General features: G+C 44.3%; 1 protein-coding gene across 4 annotated transcripts in view; it reads left to right on the top strand.

The window, feature by feature from the left end:
- The window catches only part of Syt1 (Synaptotagmin 1), a 123,614-nt gene that overhangs the window by 67,489 nt on the left and 28,829 nt on the right, over window positions 1–27,296 (top strand). For all 4 annotated transcript variants that reach the window (XM_084585672.1, XM_084585669.1, XM_084585670.1 and 1 more), the window contains 4 exons: window positions 10,020–10,195; window positions 16,046–16,174; window positions 22,757–22,924; window positions 24,794–24,967. In XM_084585672.1, coding sequence (XP_084441798.1) covers window positions 10,020–10,195; window positions 16,046–16,174; window positions 22,757–22,924; window positions 24,794–24,967 — 647 coding nt within the window. The remainder of the gene's footprint in view (window positions 1–10,019; window positions 10,196–16,045; window positions 16,175–22,756; window positions 22,925–24,793; window positions 24,968–27,296) is intronic.

Here is a 27,296-nt window from a genome sequence, read left to right on the forward strand (position 1 = left end):
TTGCGCATAGCATTAATGGCATTACATGATACAAACAACACACGATAATAAAAAAAAAATATTACTGCGTTTTCTACGTCCAAGCCACATTGAAGTTCTTAGCTGCAGATAGTGGATGATTGGCAAATCAAGTTTTTTGTTTCTTCTGTCACCTCAAGCAGAAAGGCAGCGTCTCTGCAACGAGCCGGACTGTAATTAGAGCCCTCAATTCTTTTCTTCGTACATGAAGATCTCGCTGATGCCGCGATCCGAGGCCCTTTTGAAGCGTAAAATTCTCTTTTCTTTCCCAATAATATTAAAATGCGTGAGCAAAGCAACAAGTAAGAAGCGATACCGCGAGGAGCCAAAGTCATAGCCAACCTCTGACCTTTTCCTCAGGAACTCGCAAACACGCTGACAGGTGGAATTTTCAAAGCGTCTTGTCGTTTTATCTTTGGTACAGTCTGTCGCCTCGTTACCACAGCAACAGCTCATTGTTCATCGTCTTTCGTGGGTGGAGTTCGTGAACTATTGAGCAGGTGTCTCGGCCATGCAAGAGCGCTACATTGAATCCTGATCAAAAATGAGCCTCGGGCCGAAATGAAGGACCCTTTGAAAATACTCTAGCCGTTCTAGATAGACATCTGATGCGGACGTTAGAACAGCAGATACGCAAAAGGTGGGAAGTGACTAAGCTGTCCACAAATAACCTTTTTTTTTTTTTTTTCAAGCTAAAGCTCTTGTGGGATTGCTTTATCTATATCTGACTGCATTCTGCAGCGAATTTTACCGCGTCACCCGTAATTGATTTAATCCGACCTTGCATGGTGACCAGCTGGCTGAAGGAAGAGTGAGCAATGCCCTCTCCATTTTTAGAGCAGGAGAGAAAGACGTGAAGGGCGAAAGGTAAGAGAGAGGGTGTAAAAAAGGAAAGGCTTGGAGAGGTTGTGACGAGATCGGGGGAGAGTGCAAATGAAAGATGGCCGCTACTGATAATCTGCGGTCGAAGAGAAACGTTATAAACTAATTCATCCACTGAGGGTTGTTTTGCGACCGAATGTGGGGCTTTATGAATAAACCAAGGTTGCACCAGCTTCCCTGATTTATGCGCAGAGCTGGTAAGCTAAGCTACACTCTACTTTCTTGTCTGTTTGCGAACAGCTACAGAGGTGAGAGACGTACGTTTCTTGCATTCTTCGCGCGATGTAATTAGGGTTAATTATTGGATACTATTGGATAGCATCAACCTAAGCGTATGCATACGGCTATAACAGAAAGTTGTTAAGCTAGAGAAAAGCTAGAAAGGAAGAAACGTGCTGTGAAATACTTGCTGTGAAATACTAATGAAATACGTAATACACACTTTGTACAAAGTAACTTTTAAAATTTGTCTTTTTTTTTTTGCACATGTTCACTTGTTGGTATTAATATTTGAATAATACACAGTTTTGTGTTCTCTTCTTGTATTATTTTATACTAAGCTGCTGTTTTTGCTTTTATTTTTTATGATATGATACTAGTTGTCGTCGTCCTGTTAATGGTTCTTCTTCTATGTTGGACATTCTATAATTTGGCATAGATTTTTTTCTCTCTTACCTGTCGCATTATATTTGTTATAACATACTTAATTTTTGCTTTATACCTTTTTTGTTACCAATGCTTCCTTTTATAATTCGTTCTAATTAGTTCAGGAGGCCCCAGTACGGTATTTATTACTAAGGACCTCCTTTTGTATGTACATGTAATTTATGTAACATTATCATGTGTGCATAATAAACTTGAAACTAGAAGAATATATAGGAGACCTTACAAGGTGTAAAAGCAATTTATAAAGCAATACTAAAGTTGGAGAAAATAACGGTACTCCGTTGGTAGCACGTATCTCTTTGTATTTTACTCCCTAATTGATTATTTTTCAGCCATTATGTAATTACATTTATAAATTCTTGTTGATAAACACCACGAATTAAAAAAGAAAAGATACATGCAGCCATGCTTCTCTGAGTTTCTTATATAAAGTTGGCTTCACTCACACTCACCTCATGTGAGGGCAGACATGCAATTCTTTCGCCGGTAATCGTCTTAGCCGGGAGCTTTCTTTTCTTCCTTATCGGTCGGCAAGGCGGCGAGCGACCGAGAAAACGAGAAAGCGCTAAAAAAGCCGTGTTATTGTCCTTCCTGCCGCGACCCCGCCCTCCTGCGCTGACCCCTCCCCCGTCTTTTTCTACGCACTGCACTCCAGTTTCGCCAGATCGAAGGGAAGGAGACGCACTTTGCATCAAAACTAGCTGCCGCGATATCTGCAGTCTCGCTTTTATCCCACGTGGTTCCTGACATTCAATATAGCGAGAGGGAGGGTTGGGAGGGTTTCGTTGTTATGGCAGCCGAGAGCTCCCTCAACCGACGCCCTATGGACTCTCCTTCGACATCAGGTATTCTCCCAGCGGCGTTGCGGGAGTTTTATTTTTGGTTTGAGCATTTGTTTGTTTCTCTCTAGACTTCCCGAGCACATTCATCGATCTCTCTTGTTTGCGTCCGGCATATTGGGTGGTAGCTGCGGAGGAGACACTGGTTGATAGAGGCAGAGAAAGCGGTGGCGGTTTTTCAGAGCAGCGGTGACCAAATTCGGCCGTAAGAAGACAGGCTATAAATCTTCTTCTACTTAAAAGTGACCGGAAGGTCTGAAATAACGCTGTGTGCATTCTGATCAGGCTTCCGGCTATATGAATGATCGTAAACAAAAATGTGTATTGCATATAGAATATCGCATCGTGGAGAATACTTTTATAGGGACGACTCCTGACGTATTTCTTGACTGAGACTACTAGCGTCCGGTCACGTGACCGTCACGTGTCGCTCTATGTGGCAGCTCAGATTGCCTCAACGTCCTCGTCTTAGGCTTAGCTGTAAGTCCTCGGCCTTAGCAAAGGAGATGCAACAGCACAGTGAAAGCTTCCGTTCAATGTAACGCGTTGATCAACACAGCTCTGACACTTCGCGATATTTAAAATACCGTAACTTACTTCCGCATATACTCCTTTTTAACAGAATCGTACTAAAGCCAGTGATTTAGCTTTGGGTTAAAAGACCGTCGCTTGTCATTGTAGCAAAACTAGGTACCGAGTTTTGTTAAGCGGATTCGTCTTTTGGACGGAGACTTCGGGCACAGCAATATGAAAATTGATTCTGGCCTGGTTGTTAGCAGTCGGTGCAGGTAGGATACAGATATCGCGTGAGCGAGGTGAGTTGAACTACCTGGACATAGAACTTAAGTTTGTCACCCATGGAACAAATCAGTGTATCTAGGCCATGGTGTCCACCAAGACTGGGGTGGAATCGCTGACTTATACCGCTGTCAGACGGGCATTTCGAAGGCCCTCGAACCGACTGCCTATCGACTCGAAGGCCTTCGAAAGCTGCCACACGGGCGTTTTCAATGACCATTGAGTCGATAGTATATCGAGTCAGCGGAGCAGCTCAGAACTCTATCGAGATCTCGAAGGCCCTCGAACGTCCGCAAGGTTGCTAGCGTTGACCCGAGAAGCGTCACGCACACGCGTGCACAGCGCGTTTACGATACAAAAACTTGAACAAGCGTTATTGTTTTATATCTTTAATTTGCGTGGTGAAATATTAATGTTCTTCATAATTTTAAAAAAGCATCGCTCTTTTTTAAGGAGCATTATTTATGTACTATCATTGTAAACTGTGCCGCCGAGAAAAGCAAACATAATGAAAAGCACAGCTGTATGAACGTCAACGCGTTAAAAAAACAACAACGTTGTCCTTGAATAACAACTAAACACCTGCAGTTACTAAAAAAGGCAACAGTTATATTTTATTTTGCATTTATAGAGAAATTTTAGTTGTTTAAGGAAAACCGAAAGCAATGATAGTGGCGCCACAAAAGTTTGGCGCCATACACCAGAACTATTCCAACAGCCTTCGAGTTTTGCCGTGTAGCAGCGGCACTACTCCATCGAGTTCGATCGGGATTGAAACTCTCGAAGGCTATCGACTCAATCGCCTTTGAAAATGACCGTGTGACTGGGGTATTAAGTATCGCACAGGACATGAACTTTGTACTGGGTAGCTTACCTGCGGACTAGATAGATTATACAGGTTTGCTGGTGCAGGCTGTCGCTAACGGACCTCTCGACTAGGCGCAACGACCACCTAGCTCCTGCAAATTATCTTTAATAATAGTTTATCTCTCTCTCTCTCTCTCTCTCTCTCTCTCTCTCTCTCTCTCTCTACCAAAAGTTTCATATTTCCTTTATTACCACGCGCGAAAAAAGACGGCAAATTACAGCATTAACAAATGGATTCACTGACAGGTCATTGACAATGAACACGCAAAAGTGAGGCCATCTTATGGCGTTAATGATTTACGCATACCTTTCAGCATGAGTTTCCTTCATTTCTGTTCACTACGCAGAACTTGGATTACGCACGTGAGCAGATCAGTTACCGCACCTTTCCTTAATTGATATTACCTTATCCATGAATGAAACATAAATTCGGTGTGCATAATCTGGCCTAAATGAACAACGCAAAATATTAAATCTTCGTTAGGCTTATGTTCGTGTCATTTTGTCATCATCATTATCAGCCTGACTATACCCACTGCAGGGCGAAGGCCTCTCTCATATTTCTCCACTTAACCCGGCTCTGTGCTAGCTGCATCCACTTCACCCCTGCGAACTTCTTAACCTCATCCACCCACCTAACTTTCTGCCGCCCCCTGCTACGCTTTCCTTCCCTTGGAATCCAGTTGTTACCCTAAGCGACCATCGGTTGTCCTCTCTTCGCACTACATGTCCTGCCCATGCCTATTTCTTCTTCTTGATTTGTAGCTCTGACTTAATTCGCAGTAGATCTTTTTTGTTTTATTCGTCAACCACCTGTGACATGTCTTTATTTTATTTTGTTCTCCTCGTTTTGTTTTTTTTCTTTGTTTGTTTTTGTTGTTTAATTCGTATGTAATTCGTAATTTTCTCCTTTGTTCTTTTCATTTATTCAGTTGTTTCAGCACGTCGATTGCTCTCATCGTTTTTCTTTTTCCGTCGACTCATATCTGGTGGTTGGTTTCACATGCTATCTTTTAATTTGCTTCGTGCACTGTTCTGTCTTTTTCACATTTTTCTCCAGGGCTTTGTGTCACGGTTGCTCTGAATAATGTTACACGGTATCTAAAAACGCAGTTTAATATAGGCAGAAAAGCTTCAGAACGAGTACGAAACCGTTGATCTGACCATGGCAGTTAAATGCCTTGGAGACAAAGGATGGAATGCTGTGCATTTGGCACTCGCAGATCAAGAATTATAGTTTACAGGTGACTTTCATGGGGAAATATCGTAACAGCTGTGTTTTACCCGCGCCCACCTATACGCGACCGGGCTAATGAGACTAACGAAAAAGTTTCAGCCTGAATTGAGAAATACGGAACGAACTATGCAAAGAAAAACTGTGCCTGAAACGTTAAGAGACAAGAGAGCTGCAGTGGTCAGGGATATAGCAAACGTTATTAATATTTTATTCTAAATCCACTTGAATCTGGCATAGGCAGAGCAGTTATTTCTAAGACAAGACAACCAAACCTCAATGAGGGTAGCAGACTGTATTACGAAGAAAGAGAATTCTTGCAGACTCTGGAAGAAACAGAGTGGAGTTTTGGGCTCGTTAGTGCATGATTGTAGCAAGGGTGTAGCGCAGCACAGGACGAGAATTTGAGACGTGTTCTTCGTTCAAGTCTGGTTTCTTCATCTTTCTATGATCCGAATGGAAGTCAGATCAGGTGGGCAGATGAGACCAGAGCGTTTTTAAAGGCAAGAGGAGTGTAGCTGTCAGTGAATGTGGCTATTTGGAACCGTATAGGTGAGTCATCTGCCTTGCAGTCGGCGTAAAAGTGGTGCTGATGATGATGAACTCCCTAGTAAGTTATATACCAAGTGCTTCTAGTTGCAGCGCAGCCGCTAGTCACTCATTCGTGCTATATCCGTCGGCGTTGGTGCGAAATGGTTTTAACAAAACCTCATGATTTATGTCATGACCAGAGCCATCACTAGATCCGAGCGAGAGCTAGTCATGTCACCTTTACTCGCGTCGTCAGCTTAAACCGAAACATCCAGCGCAGCGCCCTCCAAACCCCTCGAGTAGGCCCAGCGCCAGGACGTCGCCCCAATAATGTATTTCAAAGAAGGCGGTGAGCGATAGGAAACTAAACCCCTCCGCCATGGCATTGTGGTTAGGGCGCTCAACTACTGAGCCCGATGACTCGGGCTTGATCCCGGCCGCGGTTGCCGCGTCTTAATAGCGGCGAAGCTTGAGGTTCCAGTGTACTGTGCGATATCTGTGCACGTCAAGAAACCCCGGATGGTAGAAATAAACCAGAGTAATTCGTTGTGGCGCCCTTTATAGGAGAAGTCGCTAATAAGCAAACAATGTATAATTCAAAAGTTGCAGAAATGTACAACTGCTTTTAAAGCCAAGCCTTAGAAGCATAACTCTCCGGGCATATTTATCCTTCTTTTCTCATGCCTGCTTCATAAAGGCGAACATAATCGGCACCACATGCGACCTCGCCTAGCCGATTAAACGTAAAGTTAGGGACCGGTCGTAAAGCTTTCAATCGAACTATGCATTGCCGTTATCACTCTTCTCGGTGCGGTTCTTCTTTCTTATTTCGAACTCAAAGACGTCGGATCGGGCGTCAGACTGAGCGCTCCGAGCCTGCCTTGCGCTTCCTAAGGATTCACACAACGCTAACGAAACTGCACACTGAGCCCAGTCGTGGCTCTAGCACGCGTCGTCTTTCCCACACTACGAGCTTTGCCTTCACATCACATTCTCGGCGGTGTTCTCGCGAATATCCACGAAAGAAAATTAGGAGGCGTTCCCAGAGAGCAGGCTGAGAAAGGTTACTGGAAGACCAACGAAGCAAAGCATGACCTTTCCATGGAAAAGTGCGAGAGAAAATGCGACCCGAAGACAATGCCATCTAGTAGAAGCTCTGATGGGAAGATTTGTTCCAAGGCGTGCCTTCCGTTAGGGTCCGCTTCCTTCTCAGTTCTCGTATATTTCTTTCCTTGAGCTTTTATTTGCGTTAGTATAGGTGTACGTTCTGCTCCCTGCTCGAGTGTGGGCGGTGTATGATCGTGATGGATTCGCACACCATGTAATTGTGTTTTCGCCAAGGAGAGACCAGTGCGTGATAGTACGAAGATCGCAGATACGGTCACCGCCATAAAGAAATTGGGCAACGAGGGTACTGAAGGAGCACTCGCCAGTGAGCGCCTGTACGGAAAGAATAAACATCTCCCCCTGCAAAGGCGCTGAAATATGCTTCAAGCTGAGGTGATGCTTCTTTGTTTGCACATTGCACCATTAGCACTGCTGAAGGTTGTCGTTCCTGTTCACGTGGTACTTTCTCCTGCACGAAAGAACGCACAGTATTGCTTTGCCAGAAAAGAGGGCACGTTTAGCGCTTGCCGCCAATCATTTGGCTCATTTGCATGTGTTTTCGTTCAAGGACGGGGCTCTAGCATGATTTCTTTTTGGGGCAGCGCCAGAGAAGCGAATATTTTTTTCCTCGTTCTTACGGCAGTTTTTTTCAAAAGAATGTTTTGTGTGCCATTAAAATGCCACTTTATTTCTTCAAAAAACATTGTATTCCATTTGCACGTTTTTTTAAAGCTAGACTTTCACTCATTAAGCAGAAAAGACAAGCTACATCGGATATCAATAAAAGCGACAACCTAAATCTCCAACCAGTGCAAAACTCAAACACAAGCATGGCAACACCTCAGAGTTTCGGAATTCATTTACATTCCATCGCAAAAAGAAAAAAAAAAGAAAAGGTCATGGCGAGTTTACTTCAGCTGACCATTATTTGTTATACAGAGCACAAAAAAATGTTTTACTTACGTTTTCTTCCGGCGCTGTTCAGTGGTTTGGAGACTGGACTAAAGTATAGGTGAACGCGAATTAGAATCCGGCCGGGGCCGCCACTTTTCGACACAGAAAGGCGTCCGTGTACTGTTCGACACCAGCGTACCTTAAAGAACACCAAACGGGTGGGGCGTTAAACCCCATACACCGGACAATCTGCGATCCCTAGAGTTAGTGTATTGGAAGGGGGGGGGGGGGGGGGGGCATGTTTCGTAATATCACTTATTGCGGTGTTCAGGGAGCGGGCTGCGAGACTTCCGCGACTGCCACGTAGTGGTGCGTCATTTCATTAACACTGTTCTACACGAAACGAGCACACATTGCTGACTTTGAACAAGCAACCCGTTTTACCATGCTGGCGTTGATGGAAATAGCAAATTGGAAGAAATTATATCGCATGGTAAAGCAAACAAGTATTTTGCTCCCACCATTCATAGTGAATGAACTGAAGCAAGGAACGTAATCTATATAAAATGATGATTGATTATTGTAACCAGTGCACGCCATGTTGAATTACAGCTAAGTAAATTTTATACTCGGCACTTGATTTTAAAAAAGAACGTGGCATCCGAAAAGATATGCGATGCTTTCCATGCCTTATGATATGATATTTCATTATCTAAACAAATTATATAACAAGAACGTATATTTGGCTCCCATTTCAAATCGCCTTTAGAGCTCGAACTTTTATTGTTATTAATTTCTTACTGTTAAGCGTTTTGGCTACACACTTTGATTTATACAGTTTAATATTCCAAATTGACTCCGGATATGAGTGAGACCACAAGGAAGGGCTTTGATAATTGTTACCACCTGATGTGTATTAAGGCGCATGGACATCACACAGTACACGAGCAGGAAGGGCTTTGATAATTGTTACCACCTGATGCGTATTAACGTGCATGGACATCACAGAGTACACGAGCGCCTTGCGTAATTTTCTACTCCATCGAAATTCGGATACAATGGTCGGAATTTCACTCCATATCCTGGAGTTGAACAGTCGAGCGCCCTGATATCTGTGTCACCGTGGCGGGGCATGTCTCGGTTATAATAAAACATAATATATTTTCGTCGACTGAGCAATATAAAACCTCTGGGCCGTCCAGCCGGCCCTATAGTCGATGAAGAGACAAGGTCTCGATGTTCCAACGTGAGAGACCTAGCTGGGCCCGTTTGCGTTAAACCCTGCCGGATACTAATAAAATGATCACTCACTCACTCACTCACTCACTCACTCACTCACTCACTCACTCACTCACTCACTCACTCACTCAATTACACACTTACGAAATCCACTTGGGGAATATGGCTTCACTATATAAACAAATGTAGTTCTGCACTTAACCAATCTGCACAATAATACCCATTTTGCACCTAGCAATACACCTGGCTCGCTCGTTTAGAATACGCTTTTGAAAGTAGGATATCATCGCACGTCTGCTGCCGAACTATAGATAATGGGACTTGCTATGTTTCGTCCCTCCACAAAAGCAGTGTCTGGCAAGTTGAACAAGAACGTTAAGAAGGTAATGACAAAGCGATATAGCTTAGGAAACATAATAGCTAGCGATCGGTTTGGTATCTGGCTACCACGCTGAAACCAGCCAATAACCTTCCCCATCATTTTAATATTCGGTAGGATGTGAAGCGAGCATACTTAAACGACACTGTGTTTAGGTCACATAGCTGCAGAGCCAGCTGGACAATCTAAGCTGCCAAATCAGAAAAGCATGCTATGCTCGTGTAGCAAAGACATTCATCAGTTCCCCTTTTGGAAAGCGCTGGTTCGTCTCTGTATTTAGCCCTCGCTGCCTAGCTGGCTAAGTATCTACAGCCACATGAAGACCGACGCTCGTATTATAAATTCGCCTGAACAAAGTCATCAGTTTCAAGTCTAAGGTAACGATGCTATAGTCAATACGATGGCATGGAATATAGGTTAGTCAGTCAGTCCCAAAAGTATCGTAATCGTCGGAAGTGCGAGGGTTAAGTGTCGTGACTGTTCATTCACCTTCTTCCACTAATGCGATATCACTGACCTCAACTGGCCGAGCCCTCTGTCAAGCACACTGGCTGTCCCTGCGCAGTTCCTCCCTGGGGCATCGTGATGATCCTGATTGCAGTGGCGCTGCTGCTGCTCTGCATTTGCTTCTGCTGTCTCCGGCGCTGGTGTCGTCGGCGCAAGAAGGACGCCAAGAAGGGACTCAAGGGAGCCGTGGACCTCAAGGGAGTCCAACTACTGGGTAACGCCTACAAGGAGAAAGTGAGTGCTGCTGGTCTGCCCGTGGTCGCGTCCTTTGCTTGCTCCGCGCTGAGCTAGCTGCGTCCCTGAAGAAGTTATTCAATTACACTTAATTACAGAAGCATACAGGTTACGTTTTCTGTGTAACTCTAGTGCGGTAGCGTACATCTTGTATTTGGCCCTACTTGTGTTGGCATCGAAGGGAGAGCATTCTTTTCGTGTTTCCTTTCCGTCACTGATAGAGCCTATCACATTGTTGAACTAACCAAAGTGTGTTTCTTTTCTCGCCTCCCAATCACAGCTGCTCACGTTTGAGTGAAACTTATTTTGGGCTTGCTTTTTTGGTGTTGTTTACTTGGATATTCTGATTAGAGAATGCAAAATCAAGCGGGAACCATGTACGACAATTCCTGTAAACCACACCATTGGTTCTGTTGGGAAATTTGTACTTCAAGATGTCTGCCTTGAAAAAAGATCATGGAAATGCAGAAGAAAACTACGTTTACATTACTGTGTGGCACATTGCGAGCTCTTGTGCCGCCATAGAAATTCGTCATGGCTTCAGAGGCATTACGCAGCTGGTTCAGTGAGAATATTGATGTAATAGGTTTTGAGCTAATGTTTAGTGTACATCTGCGCCATTGAGTAACCCAGCAACAAATCGTAACGAATCTAGCATGAATTGTGGTGTTACTTGATTACTGTCCTGCCGAAGAACCCGATTTTAGGTATTAGGAATCAGAACACGAGTACCAGAATGCTAGCTTCACAGCCATACTGGATTGTACAGCATCTGTGTTACTCTAGGAAATATCTTACCCATAAGTGTCTTCGTGCACAGAGCAAGTTCCTTTCATCACTTCCTCCAGGTACTTAGTCACACATATTGAGGAGAAAAATGTAACTCAGACGCTGGTTTGACACTTACAACCTTTACGTTGTTGTTTTTTTCTGCCTGCGTGTTTAAATCCGAGGGGCAGCCACATATGCCACTTGGACATAAAATCACAAAGCTCACTACGGAGAGGATAAAAGAAAAACTTCAATCGAAGTCGTTGCTAGAGCCCTTCCATTATTGAGTCAAGCAGTCTGCCTCTCACCATATGCAGTTCACAGAAGGCGGCCCTTAGCAAGGTGAAAGCACTGCATAATCTGCAGGTGAGATTAACAAGCGAGCCAAGCTACCCCAGCTCGCCGGACAGAATTACGGTTTTGAGATGGCTTTTGTAACGCCAGCAATCGTTATGAGGCGATGGATACAACAGCGCAAGTGTCAATAATCGTGGCCAACTCCTACTTCTGTAATTCGCGAGATGTTTATCCGGGCTCCGAGGCCTTTGCTCTGAGGGAAGACAAAGCAGAGAATCTTTGATTTATATTATGTGCAACAACTTCAAAGAAGAGGACGCATACAAACATGCCTTCGCGGAAGAGGGAGAGAAAATAATCTCTACACACTAGACGGTGCTTTATATATTAGCGACACTCTCAATTTCCTTAGGGATCTTCAGATCATGGTCTGGTACGTGCCCAATCAATGTCAGGAAAATTATTCCTCTGCACACAGTCCAACCATCGTCTTCTCGGCTGGCCGTAGCATGGCGGGGCCACGTGCTTGTGGTGTGGGTATGATGTATGCCATCTCTTTGGCGCGCATATATGCAAATGGCTTTTGCCGGCGAACTCCTCCTATTGGTCCCCTGAACGCTCGGTAATACTAGCACATACACAAGCTGTATGAAAGGGAACACATAATCCCCATTCAACCACTGAATACCTCAAAACAAATGAAAATGCCAGTTTTCCTTTGCGACTAAACAGTTTTTTTTTTTTTTTTTGACAGGCAATACCCATAAAATGTATCCAACTTCAGGGCAAAAGTCGCAACTCAATTGTTTTGTATGCTGACCGACTATTCCTCTTCATGTTGAGCTTGGCTGCGTAAGCTTTTGAGAATTCAGGCCCTGCCTTGCTAGTGTAACCTGCGAAACATTGAGCCAACCCTGAGAGATCGGGGACTAAAGTTCCCCCTATTGTCACCTCTGCTCTTCCCCTGCGTACTACCTTTTTATTCTCGCTCTCCTTCATTAGTGCGTTACAGTCCCCAGCTGACTCTACCCCTCTGCTTTCGATGGTGGCAGCTGTACCCAGTCCTACTTAGCTTACTTGAGCTCTGAAATATTGCATCAGCGATAAATCTACCACCGAAGAATGACACATATGACTGAAAGTACTAATTTTTCTTTCTGCTCTTTTCCGATGGCCTAACTCTCACTCGCGTGCAATTTTCGACACTGTCATCCTCAACATAGCGCCACTTTTCCTCATGTCAGCTGTGAAAGAAAACGCAAATTTCTAAGAACGCGTAAATTTGTGCGGTTTGCGCATCATCAACCCTGTCATCAGCTCAGGTTGCTTTGTCGGCCTGCTCCCTTGAGCAATCTGTTCTGGTCGTGGCACTTCAGGTGTTGTTGGTCTTCGGGTTCACCTTCCAGGGCTTTCGCGTCATGCTTGTTCTTCAATAATGCCATATCCTCCGTGTCCCCGTGCCGCAAAAACTTATGAACACAGATTCAGTGTTCATACTAAGTTCTATGTATTGGCTTTATCCAAATCGGTCGTCCACCATGCCGAGAGACTAATCAGGAAGTTACGTATACGTCGCACAAGTAGAGCTTGTAATGAACGGCAGAAGGACCTGAATACCATCGTTGACTTATCCCTTCACGGGTCAGTAACCTTTCTTGGGCCGTGACTAAAGGACATCTCTAAAAAAAATCAAATTATACGCAAAACAGTGTGTGCAAGCGATGAGGCACGTTCCGTGTAAAGGCCAAGTCTTATATCTCTTCACATGCAGTCTAGCTGCGTGGCCTTTTGGGTTTCTCGTAACGTCTCGGTTTCTGCAGCGATCGCTCTAGGCCCTCGCGCGGTTAGGGCTCGATGTCAACCGCGGCGCAGTCGCCTGCATTGTTTGGACGGTTCTGAAACGCAGCTGTTGCTGAGGGCTGGCAGCCGCCGCATGTTCTACTCCGTCCCGAAAAACAGCTGCATCCGAGAAAAAAGAACGCCGCGCGCGCACAGACTCTCCGGCGGCTGTTTTTTTTTATTTTTTTTCCCGCAGACAGCAGTCGCGTCGGTGCAGGCGTACTATATCGAAAAATCTGCAAGGTCAGCTCTCGCACTGCCGATGAAGTGCCCTTGAAATTTAGGTGTGCCGCTGCCTTTGAAACAGAGGCCATCCAGAATTCAGACAATCCCATGTCCTCAAATCATCAACTATTGAAACATTGCGAAATTCAGGCATGCCTCTTCTTTTTAAGTTGACTAACTCAAGAATGCCAAAGTCCAGAGCAAGTGCACGCCTTTGAAATTGAGGTTCTGAAACGCGACTACGGTCAGGCGTGCTTATGGCATTCAAAGTGAGGTATCGAAGTATGGTGAAAATCAGGAATTTTAATGTCCTTCAAATCTAGTCCCTTGCGGTCGCACATCTGGTATTTCATATTGTTGTGATTTTCGGCCTGTGCAAAACAATATTTGCAGCTTATATATATATATATATATATATATAGAACTTGCATGAGTCTCTTGAATATATATCGCTTCGTGCACTCTCTTTTGGTGAAGTGCGGTTTGCATATTGCTCGCATTTGTGCAAAGTGTACCGGAAAGTCATAAAAGATGTACCAAGGACGTTTAATAGCAGTAACAATTCTAGCAAGAATGCACCAGCAGCGACCGCCACCGATATTGCATATGATCTTGATTTCAGCAGGTTGAGAAACAAGGGCAAGCTTTTTTTTTTTTCATGAGGAACCAGCTGACACAACTGGTTCGCTATAGTTCATTCCAAAGCAAGCTTCGAATAAAGCCTCACAAACGTGGCTTGCATCATTGAATCATATAAACAACGTCAACAAAAGTATCTCCCCCCCCCCCCTTAAATCACACAGCCTGACTGCATTGACCTGTTTCGGCTACTTTTATATTTATATTGGCAGTGTTGAAAAGCCTTTAAGAAAGGCCAATGAACTTACTCATTGTGCCAGAATAATTACATTAGGGCGGTTAATAGGTGTGGACGTAGCACAAGATTGTCTATCATAACTGATCAGTAACTTTTCGAATGCGACCTCCTGAATATCTATGTAAATTCCATTATCCTCATGGCACAAGTGAAGTCAAAGCCATAACTTTGGAGCTTGAATTTAGAGTCCGCGCAGAAATTTCATCTTTGTAAGGCACGAAATGCAGTTACAGCTTGCAGCTCCACTGGTACTTAATGTTTAGGCAAACTTACTAACACAGTGCCACTGACAATGTGCTCTGCATACCCTACAAAATCATTTCTTGGGTCAAAACGGTACTTCTTGATCTGACCTTTCTTAGACGTCCCCGCCTTTTTTTTTTTTTTTTTTTTTGGTGTCATGGACCCAAGCAGCAAGGACAGCTGTGTCTTTCATTACATGGCTTCTCTTTTGAAGTTATTTCTTATCTCTTAATCTCTCCTTGTGCCTTGCAAGCGCAACTTTATGCAACGCTAGCGTCATAGCCGAGGTGATGTTGCTCTGCTTATACGCGTACAAACCGTCGGTAACAAGGCAGGGTTCTGTCCTCTGTCGAGTGGCATTGAGTTCCCGTTACGTCGGCATTACAGCAGAGCCCTGTGCAGTGTTTTGTAAAGGGACAAGTCCCTTGTCTCGTATTATACGTCTCACTGACCGTTCTCCTATCCACTGGCCGAATGGGACTGCTCGAGGCGTTGCTTCCGAATGGCAGAACTCTGGGGTTTTGGCTTGCTCCCGATGACAGCGGTAGCAAAAGCTTCTGAGTACCTTTCGCATTAGCCGTGGTCTTTCTTCTTCAGTCACTACAGGCGGCAACTGAAGGCAGTGAAACTAGAACGCAGGACATAACAGCGGCTTTGTGGATTGTTGCTGTTCAGTCTTTTCCCATTCGTAATTATTCAAGAAGATATTGTTCACAGAAGAGATATGGTTGCCCCGTCTGCGGTTCTGTCAGTTTTCTTTTTACTTTTTCTTTTCCCGTTTTATCATAGCCTAGGTGGTAACAAAATAAACTATAGAGCCTTCCAAGGTTACTTCATCCGCGATCGGTGCTGCAAACGTAGACTCAGGTCGTATACTCCATGTCTGCAACGCCACGCCATTTTACTGATTTATCTTTGTTGACTACTAAACTAGTTGAGCCATAAAATAGCGGCCTAGTTCCATCAACACCATGTTCACCTCAAGATCGAAATCTTAGTTTTCAACTTCCATGATCTATTATTTACTAATTAGTGTCAAGAGGCTTTTATTCATTTATCTTCCTTGGCTGCGAAGCTTGTTGAGCCATAAAATTGCAGCCTAGCTTCAACTACACCATATTCACCGTGCCCTGATATCAAAGTCCTAACTTTAAACTTCATTTAAGCATCATGCAGGCGCCCCTAAATATTTAATGCCCAATGTGGGGAGTGTACCTCGAAGAAACGGCACGTTTTAAAATACCTTAAACCCTGACAGAATCGATTGGCCCCTTTTTGTTTATAAAATTATTTATAAGATTCGCCGAATCAAGCTACGTTTCTGAGGCTTTGTTGGATGCTTGCTTTGGAATGAAATATAGCCAGAAAATGGGGAACATGTACCTATAGCCTGCAAGAAGACAGGTAGATATATTTCATCTTTGTATAGGATGAAATAAGGTGCCGGTGGTTACCGAAGGGTTGAGGTAGAAGAAGCCTTTGTCTTCACTGAACAGGCACCATAGCGGCCTTTGATACTAGTGCATTCTAATTGACCTGTTCCACAAATCAATAGGTCACGCAGTCCGCCATCTTACCCGCTTTATGCTCGGTTGCAGGTGCAGCCGGACATGGAAGAACTGCAGGATAACATGGAAAACAATGAGGGCGATGGTGAGAGCAAAAAGTCCGAGGAGAAACTGGGCAGGCTTCAATTCAAGCTGGACTACGACTTCAACACCAATAACGTGCGTATCCTGTCGCCCTGCAGCCTCCTTTTTCGCACCAAGCGCTTTCTTTTTGTTCCCAAGTTAGAGGATTTTTAGTGATCTCTTTGCTGCATTTCTGTTCACGGATTAAAGTTGCTTTTGGAGTTCTGAGACATGACCTTCACATTGGCGAAATCAAGCTTAGCGTTAAGTTGGCGTAAAACACTCGAAGCGACACTATGTGTTTTGTACAAAAGTAAAAAAAAAAAAGCTTTTGGAACGTCTTGAGGCCTCACAGGCCTCAGAGCGGACTCACACTACTTACGAAAGGGTCAGTAACGCTCATCTCTTAAGCTCCAACATAGGCTTCGCGACGTCCAACTGGCGTATGGCCGAATAACTGCCTATTCGGAATTCAACTACATTAAACATCAATATCTAATATAGCCGACAATAAGCAGAGGGTTCCTATTACCTTCAGCAAACTCTCAATGCTCCTCTCAGCAGCTATTGAGGCAGCGATTATTTTTAAAATCTTTTAATTGAAAACGCATTCTGGAACCCACTTAAGATATCCTCGCCAGTCAATTGCAAAACTTCAATCGGTCAGCGTTAATCGAAACACATTTCTTATGCGCAGGTGCTCTCAACTACATACACAATTTTTACAATGCAAGGTAAACATTTTTGTGAGCGACATTTTCCCAGCCTTTGATATATAATGACATCCGTGCATTGAGAAATATGAAAGAGACGCCTTACAGCGCACAGCTAGAGAACACCTCGGATGGTACAGTTAAGTCGAAATTACGAAGCGCACATTATGAAGCGCCCGAAATTTGGCATCAGTTTTGCCGATGACAGTGATAGCTGATAGATGAATTAATCAACTTGGAATGGTGCTCAAAACACCTGTTTTGCGGGAGGTTTGTGCAGCCCTCCTCAGTTTAGCACCGTGACTATAAGTTCAATGGCACTTAGAATACAGAAGGGGATATTTTTAAACCATTTTAAGGTAGCAATAATAACTGTATTATCTGTGGGATGTGTTATTAGAATATAAAAACTAGTGCCTATATATACAATGATTTTAGGGATTAGATTTCCACTAATTTTCCGCATTGAACTCTTCTCACCTGCAACAAATTGTAACCCCTTATGTCAATATTTCCTAGTATCATTTATTGTTTAAGGCTTTAACAAAAGTTAGCAATAATGTTGTCTTTGTTGATTATTTTCACACAAAAATGCCGTCAACTTCTTTCGACTTCAACTTTCTAGCTGAAATTATGCCTGCGACCACTAGCGCACAAGACCCCGGGGTGTTTTTTTTTTCTTCTTTGTTTGCGGCGCAAAAACTACTTTTGTTTTTCGGAACTGCCGCAATTTTTGTCCCATCCAAGCTTCTCTGCGTCCGCTTATGTTTGACGAGGAAAACCATGATTTCGCTCTATAGGTACTGTGTAAGTGAAGTTCTTTCATCTCTCGGAGTCAGGCATTTCTGCTGTCAGCGGCGTTTATTGGTGAAACAAGCCGAACACATTGTGGCGACAGGATGAGATAAGGAAGTCTGCCGCAGTACTGTTGGCACTAGTGGCACAGTGCCGAGTTTATTGAAGGTCGATGGGAGATATCGTTGCCCTGAACAGAAGACAGTTAGGCCTAGAATAATGATTAGAATACCCTAAAGACCCACTTCAATATTAACCTGCTATTCCTAGTGAAAAAAGGCGTATGAGTCACAATTACCTCATACAGATTTCTCATACTAAACTCATAGAAATTTCATTCAATCTTATATAGTTCTCATAGGCTGAACAAATTTAGTATGAGATATGAGATTTGTACGAGTTTAATATGAGTATAGTATGAAAATTTATATGAGGTTATTGTGACTCATAAGGTTTTTTTCATTAGGGTAGAGAAATGAAATGTTACTTGTATCACGCTGTGCGTAAAGGAGGTGTGCGTCTGGAGGCTCTCATCCTCGGACTTCTTCGCGCTTTCTGGAGGCACAAACTCCAAACAACTTGTCGGCATGAGACACAGCAGGCACGCCACCAAAAAAATCTAGACCTCACGCGACACAGTGCTAACGGTGGCTGCAGAATAAGACCCATACTTTCGTCCATCAGCAGCACAGGGTTCTTTTTTCCTCAGTGGTAGTGGTAAGCCCGGCAACGACAAGCGGAACTTGAAAGGCGCCTTCGATTGCCGATACTATACAGTCACGTCAGACGCGCCGCTGGGCGCCGCCAGTCAAGCGTTCGATATTTCCGGCTCGGTTCCGCCCGCCGGTCTGACGGCTCCCTATTTTTTCGCAGGGACAGAGTCCGTGGTGCACGATAAGCTGCTTCCCAGGCGGCACAGAGACTATCTATTCCAGGCGTTGCGTCGGTGCTAGTAATAAAGAGAACCTAGCTGCGATACGCTACGCCTTTCGGTCTTTCGCATCTGTTAGCTCTTTTTCTTAGTAGCTCTCTCCACGTAATCACCGTAGCCTCATCGAAGTATGAATAGAGGGTATATTTGATAACTAATAGAATCAATTTGTTTCATAGACTTGTGTGTCGAAATATTTTGGTTGCTAGCCAGAGCTCTTGACAGCTGTTACCAATGAAGAGTCTGTGGTGATGCCTTGCAGTTTCTGTTATCTCCATCATTGGTTTGCCCCGCCGGGGTGGTGCAGTGGTAAGACGCCCGACTACTGTGCCGGAGTTCCCGGGATCGAATCCCGGCCTCGGCGGCTGCTTTTCGATGGAGGCTTAACGAAGTGGCGTCCGTGTGCTGTGCGATGTCGGCGCACGTTAAAGATCCCCAGGTGGTCGAAATTACTCCGCAGCCCTCCGCTACGGCCCCCCTTTCTCTCTATCCACTTTCACTCCCACCTTCATCCCTTCCCATACGGCGCGGTTCAGGTGTCCACAGAGCAAGTGTGACAGATACTGCGCCTTTCCCTTCCTGTGAACCAACCAACCATCATTGGCGTCCTAATAAGTCCGGCAGTGTAACTGCTCTATCTAATGACCAGGTTTTAGGCATATTCCTGGAATGTGTACATCACCATCGCTGCAAAACGGCAAGAGAGGAGGAAGGTCAAGGGCTGACCTGCAGCTATGATTTTCACTGCTTAATTTTTCTGAAGGGGCTAACATTGTGGGAAATTTCACTGGATTATTACGCCTTCAGGTGTAAATCTGTGGTGCAATTAGAAGGGAGGTAGAACCTGCAAGAGTAATAAATTTTTTACGGAAGTGCATGATAGGGAGGACGGGTAGTCATTTCTGGAGTTGCACTGGCCGAGTAAGGCACAGGCCTGAAAGGAGGAAGCGACAGCACAAAAACGTTTGGACTCTCTCAGGCACCTAGAGAAAATTATTTTAGGTTATCTTCCTTCCAGAGCAGTGGTGCGACAAAGTGGACTGCAGGCTAAAGCATTAAGGTCCCCTCCCCTCCCCCCCCCCCCCCATCAAGCATGGATGGTCAATGTTGGTTGGTTGGTTGGTTTGTGGGGTTTAACGTCCCAAAGCAACTTAGGCTATGAGAGACGCCGTAGTGGAGGACTCCGGAAATTTCGACCACCTGGGGTTCTTTAACGTGCACTGACAACGCACAGCACACGAGCGCCTTGCTTTTCGCCTCCATCGAAAAGCTGCCGCCGAGGCCGGGATTGTTTGCCCGCCTCAATGCCTGTTGTGCCGGCAGGCACCACTTCACGCAGCTTCGAACAACCGACCGCCAAGCAGTTATGCAACATAACGCTGGCGTCCGCGATTTGGCCGAATCAATAGCGGCATCTTGGAGCCATATTTAGACATCGCACTAACGGATTCATCGATCTTTTCGCACTGAAAGCGCAAGGATGAAAGGTGAAAAAACGTTTCTTTGTTTAGAAAACAGTCGGTAAAGTTCCAAAACAACAGCTAATTCATTAAAGGCATTGTTTCATTTTGCAGCAGGCCTATATATCATTCGTTTTCCGTTTCTTACCTCTCTCTATCAATCTCCGCTAGCAGTGCTCCTTTTCGCACTAAGGCACATCTGTGAGTATTGTAGACATGCCAGCTTGCACTTAGACACACAGGGCCTGTCACACGGTGCGTAATTCACACCAGGGTAGTGCATCTTTCAAGTAAAACAGTAGCTACTTCTTGTACGAGCAGGGATGGTTTTATTCGAACAGGTATCCTCACCTGCGCAAGTAAATCAAGGCAAAATAATGCTGGAACTGCCGATAGTTACCAGAACTGTCCTGTCCAAGAGTACGTACACTACTTCAAACAAAAAAATATCTGCCTCTGTGGATGGAGCCTCATGACGTCAGTGTGTCTGGTGTGCTGTCTCCGAGTGTAACTGTGACAGATCCTGCATGAAGCTGCGACGTCCTTTGCGCCAACCTTCTCATTAAACAAAGTGTTTCACCCAAATTACGCTACACCAGTTTGATGTTGCCATGCTCCTGGCTGTATAAGCTCCCTTGCACTGGTCGTTGAAAGACGTCTTGAGGCGTCCGTACGCTGACCTCGGCAGAGAGAGTTTCTGCTTAAGAGAGGCGCCCAGAGCAAGCGTACCACCGTATCAAGCAAAGCTGCAATGATTCTGCCGATGCACATAATAAGGGACACAATAAGGGAAAGTAGCTGCGAGCATTTATGCCAGAATGCAAGCAAGGCCTTGGAATTCGGGTGATTAAGGAGCACGCTTTACGCTTATAGCGAAATGAGTCAATGATGAAAGAAGCCGTGGATGTGTCGCGGTGCAAGCGATAGTTACCGGCTCCAAAACACGGGACTATAACAGCCGCGATCCTCACACTCCTCGCCGCTTCTCGCTTATGTCTATGACCTGCGCCACCATCATCATTATCTGTGACACACTCAGTGTGCCGCGTCTGGGGGCGAACTATAACGGGCAGATTTGTCGACGACTCGATGTGCGGCGCTAATTACTGCCCACGCCTCTGGGGCAGCGATCACTACAGCACGTACATAAAACAGTAATGCCCTGCTTACGCAAGAAGGAACTCGCTGCAGAATATAAGGCCGCCGGCGCTGCCTATCTTCCTCCTATCTTCTTGCTCCCATCATTCCCAACAGGGTAACGAGACCGGGACTGATGGTGAAACACAGCTCGTCCGTTATCCAGCGTCGCCTTGCGGTTTTCGCTGGCTCTTGCGTAACTCACAATCTGCCGAGGGTGTGGTACTGTTCTCAGTGAAGCTTGCTGAACTTAATGGCACCGTTTCGTTCTTTAGTTTCCTGGCCTCCTTTTTTTTTTTTTTTGTGGTGCAAGACACCAATACAGCTTTGCTTGTTCCCTGGTTATGTACAGATTTCGAGAACGTTACCGTAGCAATTTGTAAGGTCGCATTTGTTTGTTACTTTTCTTTTACTGTGCTCGCTTTCCATCTTTTCCTTTTCTGAATCCAATCTGTTGAAGAGTGTAACTCCCTCGCAGGTTTTAACAATATGTGCACTTGATGGTTTATTCTTTTCTGCCGAAGTTCTTCTCTAGTCTGTATACACGCGACGGCGTAAGGACCCCGCGTCCGGGAAACCCCGGCATTGTGGGCATCGTCGTCGGCGTTGTCGTGGGCGTCATTGATGCCATCGTTGTCATATTCGGGACCGAATAATCTGGAGAGTCCTAAACGCAGTTAGAGTGACTTAAGGAAAGGTCCAATTAAAGCCGAAATTGATGAAGAGGTTGTTCCTGTAACAAAGGGAAACAAGAAACTCGCAAACAAAATAATTAGGATTAATTAGGGCGGACTTTCGAACCTGAACCCGGACCATTTGATTAACGTGACCAACGCCTTGCATATGAAATCTTCACTACGCCAGTCACTGCAGGTTGAATCTAGTTTTATGAGTGCGCCTCGTGTCGTTGAGCTTCTTTTACAAAACTCCATTCACACGTGTACTGACTCAATGAGTTACACCGCTTTCCCCACTGTGCTGGCTTCGAAATTTTTACCAGTGGGCACTTATATCAAATTAAAATAGCCACAAGTCCCTGGAGAACTATACTGATCTGCTGTGCGGAAACTCCTTATGACTTATATTACAGTTTCGTTCACTAGAAGTATCTTACCTTTGACTTGAAGACATCAAATCGAATCATATCAAATTTCTTTAATCTGCTGTTGATACACGATTTTCGTTTCCGGTTCAGCTTTAAGTGGAGAATTCTTGTTGGGGTCCAAGTAGCACAATAGATAACCGAATGTGTGCAAATATTTCCCCAAAAATAATAAAACTACATAATTACGTTTTCAGGGCATCATATTGTTTGAAGCAATCATTCCATCAAACGATAAAGAATAGTTTTGGGGGAGATGCAGATGTATACGCATATGAAGAACTGCGTGCCTAAAGTAAGCTAGGTCAGAGCATGTACAGCCCTCTATTATACACAAAAGACTTTAAAGATAGTCACACCTTCATATGAACCTGGGTGTTTAAATAGAACGGGTCATTCAAGTAGAGCTCAGTACCTATCGTTCCTGACCAGTCGTATGGTATCTTAAACAAATAGACTAAAATAAAAATGGCGCTTTTCTTATTAAATTGTAATTTAGCGCCAACGCCGGGAAAATAAATTCGCTCTCTCTCTTCTCAGCTTGCCGTGACTGTGATCCAAGCAGAAGATCTGCCTGGGTTGGACATGTCCGGCACGTCCGACCCATACGTCAAGGTCTATCTCCTTCCGGACAAGAAGAAGAAATACGAGACAAAGGTGCACCGCAAGACCCTAAATCCTGTCTTCAACGAGACGTTCAACTTCAAGGTAAGCGCATTTACTAGCTACCAGAAATAAGGGTAGGTGGATGGTTGGGCGCTAGAAGGCTTCTTGTTATGTTAGAGTGCAGATCATTTGTTCTGAAATTAAAAATAAGCTAGACACATGTGATCAGATGATACCAGCAAATAAATAAATTCGTGTCATAATGTCCTAGCGTAGTACAAGTAGTCATCTTTCTTTTTGATCAACGCATTCGGCATGGAGGGTTTAAAAGCGCCTATATGTGATGAAAAAGTGCAAACTAACTACCGCGAATTGCACGCAGTTTCGGCTATCCTGTAATTTTGAAGATAAATCCTTATCTATCTGTATTAAGTTCGTGCTTTTATCAAGAAATGGCAGGAACAGTCTACGGGCTAAAGTGGAGGGGTTATTTTACTAGTTTTCATGCTATCGGTTATTAAACTTAGACTGCTTATATTAAGAATAAAACATTTCAAACTGATTGAAATCCAAAAGAAGTTTAAAACTTTGCCATTTTTTTAACTCGCTGCTTGCCGCTTTCTTTGAACTAGCTTTTGTGATTCAAGCTCACCGCCGGATATATGTCAGGTTACCGGAACAGAGACTTCTGCAGAATTCTGCATATAGACTTTGAGTTGGAAGGGACCAATCAGCGCACGCGCTGATTTCTCCCTGCGTGCAGAGTCTGTCGGCGTTTGACAGGAACGTGGCGCCATCTGTCGCCCTCAGGGTGATGTACGCATGCGTTCTGACGCTCGCGCGGTAGCTGTAGACGGCTGCGCGAAAATAAATAATAAATGAATCAATTGGTTTACAGGAAAGGAAAGGCACTGTTCCTGCCACATTTTTTTTCCGTGGGGACCACCTATCAGGTCGTAAGGCAAGGGATACGGGAGCGAAAACAGAAGATAAAATAGTTGCCGTAGTGGAGGGCTGCGGAAGAATTCTGATCACATAACATCTTTAACGTGCATTGGCATTCCAAGGGAAGGGTGCTGATTGCAGGTCCAACAGTAATATTTTGATGGCTGATATTGCGATGAAAGAAAATCGGGCAATGGGTGGCCATTGACCTATCAATGTGGCAGCATTAATAACAGTAACCAAGGGAAAAATCACGCCCCATTTCAAAGGCTGTGTGCAGCAACTGCGAAGTATATTGGCAGCCTAGGCCAGTCAGAGTGACACCCACAACATGATTAGCCTCCACCGCATTCTTACACATCTTGTTTTACGCTGTAAGTCAACCGTAACTCAAGCGTATCTAGCATCTCTATGAAAGTGCTAAATTTTTAACTTGCCTCTACAGGTTCACTTAATCAAGCTGCTGAATTTTCCGGCGGGTGCTTTGACTGGAAAGGAAGAAAGGCTTTATAGAAGCATCGTCAATTACTCTCTCGGCAACACTAATATTCGCTGTTCAACGTCGTTCATGAAGACAGTAATGAACTAACGTACTAAACCAAAATAAGAACCAGAAGCCAGTTAAGGTCTAAACCTTTCTTGATAGCTCTCGCAAATTCAGCCAGGATACTCAACTACTTTCCTCAGAACACACAGCCAACGATACTTTGGTCGTGGGGCGATTGATGCCATTCATTTTCGGACATTTTCAGGCGCCGTTTTTTTCCTGAAACACTTGTGAAATACTGTGCATAACGTCTATTACTGGTTATCAGCAGAAGCACCCAAATTGTACTGCTAGCTACATAAGACGTGGTGCGATAGATTGAATAATTATGTGGATTATTCGTGTCATATGCAATGCACGTTTTCAATAACGTTAGGAAAAGCTACCAAAATAGGCTCAGAGCTTCTACAGCGCCCTCTTTCTTGTTACTGCAGTCTGCCGCCTCATACACGTCGTGCACTCTTTTTCGCTTCTACCAGGTCCCCTATGCTGAGATCACCACCAAGACACTTGTGTTCGCCATCTTCGACTTTGATCGCTTTTCCAAGCACGACCAGATTGGCGAGGTCAAAGTACCCATGAACACCATCGACCTCGCTCAGACCATCGAGGAGTGGAGGGACCTGACTGGCGTAGAGGGCGAGCAAGGACAGGTCAGTAACTTTGGATCCGCACTGTTGATCCGCTTTCAATCATGGTGCGCAACATTACGGAAATCTTTGGCATTCAGTGCCTTCATTTTCGTGATCTGTACTACGTTAGCGTGAATGCCTCTATCACAGGTAGGGACGCCGTTTACCTGTATGCATGGTCTAAACGCTAAAACCTATACCTGTTCCTACGAGGTGTTTCATATACAAATATGCATAATGACAGCCTCTAATCATCCAATGAGTATGATTTGGACACTCACGTTAGGCGCGTTGCCTGGTATGAACAAGAAAAAGATATCGGATGTTGCTAGGAATGGTATTTCGTCAGATCTTCTCTTTAAATCTACGCAGCTTTTCTTCATAGCTTTCCAAAATTGTAATATTTTTAACATTACCCCTTCATACCTAACAATGCTAGTGTAGAAACTATATCTCTTTGTAAATACTCAGATTAGTATCCGGATACGCTTGCCTTATTTAACACAGTGTTTGGGTAAGATGCAATACACATTTCTTCAGACTTCCTGATCGATATCAAAAATGAGGATTCTGGAACACAGAAGTCAAGCCTCAATGATGAAAAGAAAAAAGCTTCCTAGTGCTCCTACGTTTTACACTGCCATGATAACTTACATATGTTCACTCGGCAGACTTGGAAATTCCACGACCCAGTTAGTACAAGTTTGCGAAGAATTATGCATTAAAAACCTGAAAAAGACGCTTCCAAAATATGGATACTTCGAGCAAGTGACTCAGCCGCAATTTTTCTAGGAACCTTATAAAGCTTCCTTCAAGCGATTTCGACCCTGTAAGCTCACGGGCATGTGCTCAAGTTTTCATGAACCTAGTACGTACGTTGCCTAAACCAATGTATACAAACTATTGAACAAAGTAAACCTTTGAAAGTCGCAGTCTTCTTGGTGCCGTCCGGCTGAACATCTAATGTCTCTCATAACAAAGATTCGGAGCTTGTAAAAGGTTTTTGCTGAATATAACAATTGGGCTTAAAAATTTGCTTCTTTCGTTGTGAGTCAACAAATATTCAACTTTTAACAAGCTTCGCTTCAATGGTACCGGGCACATGGAAGAAAGAAAATTTATTGGGATGATATCATATGAGCTGATTTTCAATACTCATCTAATGTATTCGGAAATGTTTATAAAGCAAATCCATCTCGCAGAAGAAATAATAGCTTGTGAGTCAACTCAAGCATCCTTTTTGAAAGCATCTTGCTACATAGCGCCTCAGAATCAGTCGAAAAGACTAGAACTACATGTTCTAGCTGTCACTGTCAATGTTACTTTGTCTAACCTATACGCTGGAAGCTACATGGGAGCATTCATTCCCACGAGGCAACCGCGCTACCGGACAGGTAAAAGAAAACTAGGCACCCTGTCAGACACTTTTTTTCTGAAGGTCGGTGTCACGAGCCTGGTACCAACCTGGTTTGCACATTCATCCACCTTTGCTTCTGCCTGCGAAGTCATGCTGCATGAACAAGGAATGCAATGCCTGAGCTTGTGCATGCATGAATGTTTACCACGGGCACTCTCCCTCCTTCTCTTGGAGAGCTTGAGCATGTGCTTGCTGCATGTGGTTCCTAATGTCCTTCTACCTTTCTGGATCGAGCTCTGCTCTCTTTAAGTTTGGTTCTTTCTTTCCTTTACTTCCCCACGTTCTGTGTCTCTCCGTGTTAGAGGTACTACTGTGGCTACGCTGCTACGCCGCCATGTTGTAGCGGTACCAGACGCACAAGGTGTCCTGTCAGCACCTTGTTCCCTCTCTTGGTCTGTCTCGTGTAGGACACGAAAGAATACTCGGAACAAATGACATTGTCTCGTCATGTGTGTGCGTATGGCCAGCGAATGCTGAAGGGGCTTTGTGAGCGATTTAACTCAAATTTTAATTGCAGAGGAGGAACGCAACCAAAGTTTGTTAACCGCTATGTGGAAACCAACCACAGAGCCTCCACAGCCAGGAATGATATTCGAGATTGTTTCGGGAAGTGGAGTGGGCAGGGAAGCAGGAGTTTATTGAAGTGCACAATAATGTTGCGTTAATTCGTACTGAACAAAACTACGCGCTCGTGACCAAATTTGATACATTGTGATGAAGTATTTGGGCAGAAAGCAATTACCGGCGATACATCGTTGAGAATCATATTTGAAAACTATTTGGATGCATGAAAGAGTTACCTTTATTTTGACTCCACGAACCTTCAAATAAATGTTGCAACTATTTTTTGCTGTAATAAAATACGTAGCCTACTCTTAGAAACTTTCTCAAATGTCAGCCTAAAGCAGTGCTGCTTTCTCTTTGAAATCAGTT

The sequence above is a fragment of the Amblyomma maculatum genome, chromosome 11, assembly GCF_055883805.1.
Source record: "Amblyomma maculatum isolate TAMU_Amacu chromosome 11, ASM5588380v1, whole genome shotgun sequence".
Lineage (NCBI taxonomy): Eukaryota > Metazoa > Arthropoda > Arachnida > Ixodida > Ixodidae > Amblyomma > Amblyomma maculatum.